Source organism: Hippocampus comes, unplaced genomic scaffold (assembly GCF_001891065.2).
Source record: "Hippocampus comes isolate QL1 unplaced genomic scaffold, H_comes_QL1_v1.1 scaffold219, whole genome shotgun sequence".
NCBI classification, from domain to species: Eukaryota; Metazoa; Chordata; class Actinopteri; order Syngnathiformes; family Syngnathidae; genus Hippocampus; species Hippocampus comes.
The window spans coordinates 12,095-17,460 of NW_017805653.1; the positions used below are offsets into that span (position 1 = coordinate 12,095).

At 41.8% G+C, this 5,366-nt stretch overlaps 1 protein-coding gene across 1 annotated transcript; it reads left to right on the forward strand.

Moving 5' to 3' along the window:
- The first annotated feature begins 917 nt into the window (after nucleotides 1–917).
- LOC109522877 (general transcription factor II-I repeat domain-containing protein 2-like) lies at nucleotides 918–3,352 on the forward strand. Its single transcript, XM_019881706.1, has 2 exons — nucleotides 918–1,719; nucleotides 3,317–3,352. The coding sequence occupies exons 1-2, from the start codon at nucleotides 1,048–1,050 to the stop codon at nucleotides 3,317–3,319; spliced, it is 675 nt and encodes a 224-aa protein (XP_019737265.1). The 5' UTR covers nucleotides 918–1,047; the 3' UTR covers nucleotides 3,320–3,352.
- Nucleotides 3,353–5,366: the final 2,014 nt, after the last annotated feature.

The window sequence follows — 5,366 nt, forward strand, 5'->3', positions numbered from 1 at the left end:
TGTGATGCAGAAAGATATATTTATTTTTTACTGCATTTATGTGTGCTTGTATGGCAAGCCATTTGAGCATTTATTCCAAATCCCTGACATCAGACATGAGTGTGTTACACTAGTTCGATCTTTTTCAGCGATCTTTTTCAGCACTAGTTCGACATTCAGCTACACTCGTGGCACACTTTGTCGAACTAGTTGCATGCAAACTCCAACTAGTCATTCATTTTCAGCAACATGTTAACTTGTCAATCATGGATTATTCTAACGTGAACTTGTGACCCGTGATTTCCTGCACTAGTAAACAAGTGCGAGCTGAAACACTCACTACTTTTCCAGCAGCTCCTATATTTTGTTGTTCTACTTCTTCCATTCATAACTTTGCTGCTGTGAATTGGGAATTTCTCCATTGCGAGACTAATAAAGGTTTTCTTATCTTATCTTATCTTATCAGCTCCAGGAGTGACAAAACTTCTCGTTGAGTCTAAAAACATAGCTGATGAGCCACTTCGGAGGGAAAACAGTTACAATTTGATTAGTGTCCTCTTTTGGAGCAAATATGCTAATGTTCATTAGTAGAATTCGTGGATGCCAACCTGCTCACTAGTAAGCTAGTTGCACAAAAAATAATGAGGAGGTGGGGCAGAAATGTGGCTGCAGGATTCCTATTGGATCTGCAGTTAAAATACACCAATCGGGATTCAGATTTTGTCATAATCACACCCACTTCATTTGCATGTTTTACACTAGTTTACAAGTTGTCCTGAGGATTTGCAGCTAGTTCACGAGAGCACATATGTCAAAGTGCCGGCCCGCGGGCCAGATCTGGCCCGCGAGAAGGTTTTCAGTGGCCCCTGGGATAATGTTGATTTATTATTAGAACCGGCCCGCGGACCGCAGCAAGCCGAGAGCCTACAGATCTTTTACACGCACCAAGACTACATTTCCCACAATGCAACTGTGCCACGCCAAGCAGTCAGGCGCTTTTTTTCAATATTTACTAGTGCAGCAGTCGTTCGGATAACAGTGACGTTAGCTTTCAGATACCCATCAAAAATGGCAAAACGGAAGGTGGACACTGAGAACCGGGGGTTTCAAACAAGGTGGGAGTCAGAGTACATGTTCACGGACGTAGCTGGAAAACCTGTGTGTCTTCTGTGTGGAGAAAGTGTGGCCGTATTGAAAGAGTATAATCTGAGACGACATCATGAAACGAAACACGCAGACAAAAACAAGAATATGGACATCGAACAAAGGCTACAGAAGGTTGAGGAATTAAAACGAAGCCTCAAATCTCAACAGGCTCTGTTCAAAAAAGCCAAATCACAAAGCCAGGCTGCTGTCAAGGCCAGTTTTATTGTGGCAGAAGAGATCGCTAAATCAGCCCGGCCATTCACGGAGGGGGATTTCATTAAAAACTGTATGCTTAAAGTTTGTGACGAAGTTTGCCCTGAAAAAAAGCAACTCTTTTTAAACGTGAGCATGAGCAGAAACACCATTGCCGAGCGAGTAGAGCAGTTGTCCATTAATCTAAAAGAGCAGCTTGTGAAAAGGGGAAAAAATTTCATCGCATACTCCTTGGCTGTGGATGAGAGCGCCGACATTTCTGACGTTGCCCAGCTGTCAATCTTCATCCGCGGAGTGGACTCAAGCCTAAGCGTGACAGAGGAGTTTTTGGCTTTACATCCTATGCATGGCACAACTACGGGGCACGATTTATTTGAGGAGGTGTCAAGATGTGTAAACGAGATGGAGCTGCCTTGGGAAAAACTCGTGAGTTTGACAACCGATGGAGCACCTGCGATGTGTGGACACAGGAGCGGACTGGTGGCAAGGATACGGGAGAAGATGCTGGAGGAAAATGCCACATGTGAGTTAACATCTTACCATTGCATCATACACCAGGAGTCGTTGTGTGGTAAAGCCTTGAAAATGGAACATGCAATGAACACCATCACGCGCGCCGTTAACTTTATCAGAGCCCATGGTTTAAATCGCCGCCAGATCAAGGCATTTCTGACAGAGTTAGAAACTGATCATGGTGATTTGCCCTATCACACTGAGGTGCGATGGCTAAGCCAGGGAAAGGTGCTGCAAAGATGTTTCGAGCTTCGTGAGGAGATTTGTCTGTTCTTGGACAGCAAGGGGAAAGACACAACACAACTCAGAGATGAAAGTTTTTTGTGTGAAATGGCTTTTCTGTGTGACATTACGAGTCATCTGAACGCAATGAACTTGCAGCTGCAGGGTCGGGATCGTGTCATCTCTGACATGTACTTTACAGTGAAGGCATTTAAAACCAAACTGACTCTGTGGGAGGAACAGATGCGGGAAGAAAACTTGGGACACTTTCCTAGCTGCCAGACAATGAAAGAGAAGCTCTACCTGTGTGTTCCCAAAGGCACAGTTTGCTGATAAAATTAGTATGCTCGCCGCTGACTTCCGACGCCGATTTGCTGACTTCGAAGCACAAAACATCAGGTTTGAACTGCTCAATAATCCATTTGCTGTTGACGTGGAAAGCTCGCCACCAAACCTCCTAATGGAGTTGATAGACCTCCAATGCAATGATGCACTGAGGGCAAAACATGCTGCAATGGGTGCTGCGGAGTTTGCCCGTTTCCTCCCCGACACAATGGCCAAGCTGCGCCTCCAGGCTGCTCAAACGTTGTCGATGTTTGGCAGCACATACCTGTGTGAACAACTATTTTCTTTGATGAAGCTGAACAAAACATCACACAGAAGTCGACTGACTGCTGAACACCTTCACTCAATTTTGAGGATTTCCTCATCTCAGAGCCTGACCCCAAATATTGATGAACTTGTCGAAAAGATGAGACACCATCAAGTATCAGCATCAGCCTCAAAGAAGTGAATATCACTGTGCAATCACATGTTAAGTGAGTTAAGTTTTTACTCAGTTCAAGTTTAAAAATTAAAGTTTAATATTTGTTTTGACTGCATGTTCTCCTTGAAGGAAGTGTTGTTTTTGGTTAATATATTTTTGCACTTTATTTTATTGTATTTAAAAATATTTCATTCAGTGAACGAAAATTGCTTTTATTTGTTTTTCTTTGAAGTAAATTTAGCCTAATTTTGCTAAAAGAGAAAATATGGGTTATTGATGGTGCCTTGAATAATACTGGCTTCTTTCATTCAATGTTCATGTTATGGGTATTTTTACACAAAGAAACTTTGTCTTTTGTGCCTGTTGAAAATTAAAGTTTATTTGTTTACACTGCATGTTCTCCTTGAAGAAAGTGTTGTTTTTGGTTAATATATTTTTGCACTTTATTTTATTGTATTTAAAAATATTTCGTTCGAGTGAATGATCGAAAATTGCTATTATTTGGGGTTTTTTCTGTAAATTTAGCCCAATTTTGCTAAAAGAGAAAATATGGGCTATTGCTAGTGCTTCTTTTCACTCAATGTTGATGGGTATTTTTATCCAAAGAAACTTTGTCTTTTGTGCCTGTTGAAAATTAAAGTTTACTGACAGCCATAAGAAAATGTTGCTTTCTTTATTTGATCATATTGAAATGAAGTTGTTAGGTTTTCAGGAGATTCAATTCGGTTCAATAAACTACATGCGGTAGGTTTAAAAATTTTCAATGAACATTCGATCAGTCCGGCCCTCGGCTTGGAGCAAAATTTTTTATTTGGCCCTCCGTCCATTTGACTTTGACACCCCTGCACTAGTGGATGCCCATTATTGGTTACATGTCGACGAGTGAATCCAGAAATCCAAACTAGTAAACTAGTTGCAATCGATTTGACCTTACACGTTAACTAGAATGGTTTCAAAATGTGGACATGTTCACTAGTCAATGTAGCGATATCCACTAGTTACACTAGTTGGGCTCATTTTCACTTTACTTGTTAACTCGTGATACACATGTTTCCTCACTAGTAAAGTAGTTGGGTTCAGAGTGACACACTTGTTAGCTAGTGACACAGATTTTCATATCAGTAGTTAACTTGTGGAACGTATTTTGTCTCACTTGTCGGGCTCAATGCTGAACTTGTATAGACTTTGACTGAACGTGTTTGATAAAACTGGGCACTAGGTGACGTGCACACATCTAGTTTACTTGTGAAATAATCACATTTGGCGAGTTTACATGTTTGACAGTTATAAAACTTTACAAGTTCACTAGTTGTGCACACATGTCAACTAGTAAGCAATTTTATTTAGCTAGTATGATGTACATGCCAGCTAGTATGCCAAAAACATGAGCTAGTGCAACAAAAATCCCTACATGTTAGATATTTGTTGCACTCGTTGTGCACAGTCGCTCACTAGTGCTGATTAACACCAACAAGTGAAAAGAAAAGCCCAACATGTAGGAAAAATGTCAAACGTGTTCAGTCAAGTCTTGCACAGGTTCATTTCTTGGTCTGACTAGTGAGACAAAATGCCTCCCACTAGTTAACTAGTTGAATAAACACGAGTGTCTCTAGTGAACGAGTGGCTCACTCTGGACTCAACTAGTTTTCTAGAAAGAAAACATGCGTTTCACTAGTTCACAAGTGAGGTCAAAATGAGACCAACTAGTGGAAATTGTCGCATTTACAAGTTAACTAGTGAACATTTTGAACCTCACTAGTCAGCTAATAAGGTTTCGAAGATCCAACTAGTGCAACTAGTGGACATAATATGCCTTACGAGTGAGCTAGTGATCAAATTTTAAACTGACAAATTCACTGCTAAGGCCAGAACACCTTAACTCACATATGTCAAAGTACCGGCCCGCGGGCCAAATCCGGCCCGCGAGAATGTTTTCAGTGGCCCCTGGGATGATATTGATTTATTATTAGAACCGGCCCGCGGACCGCAGCAAGCCGAGAGCCCGCAGATCTTTTACACGCACCAAAACTACATTTCCCACAATGCAACGGTGACGCGCCAAGCACTCAGCCGCTTTATTTAAATATTTATTAGTCTAGCAGTCGTTCCCATAACAGTGACATTAGCTTTCAGATACCCATCAAAAATGGCAAAACGGAAGGTGGACACTGAGAACCGGGGGTTTCAAACAAGGTGGGAGTCGAAGTACATGTTCATGGACGTAGCTGGAAAACCTGTGTGTCTTCTGTGCGGAGAAAGTGTGGCGCGATTGAAATAGTGTAATCTGAGACGACATCATGAAACGAAACACGCGAACAAAAACAAGAACATGGACATGGAGGGGGAAGGGGGATTTCATTAAAAACGGTATACTTAAAGTTTGTGACGAAGTTTACCCCGAAAAAAAGCAACTCTTTTTAAACGTGAGCATTAGCAGAAACACAATGGCAGTGTTTCTGCAAAGATACGGCAGTGCGTGCTGCACAGTTTGCCCGTTTCCTCCCCGACACAGTGGCCCCGCTGCGCA

What these genes read in the sequence shown, in the direction of transcription:
- LOC109522877 (XM_019881706.1), top strand. Translation starts at nt 1,048, where the DNA reads ATGGCAAAACGGAAGGTGGACACTGAGAACCGGGGGTTTCAAACAAGG.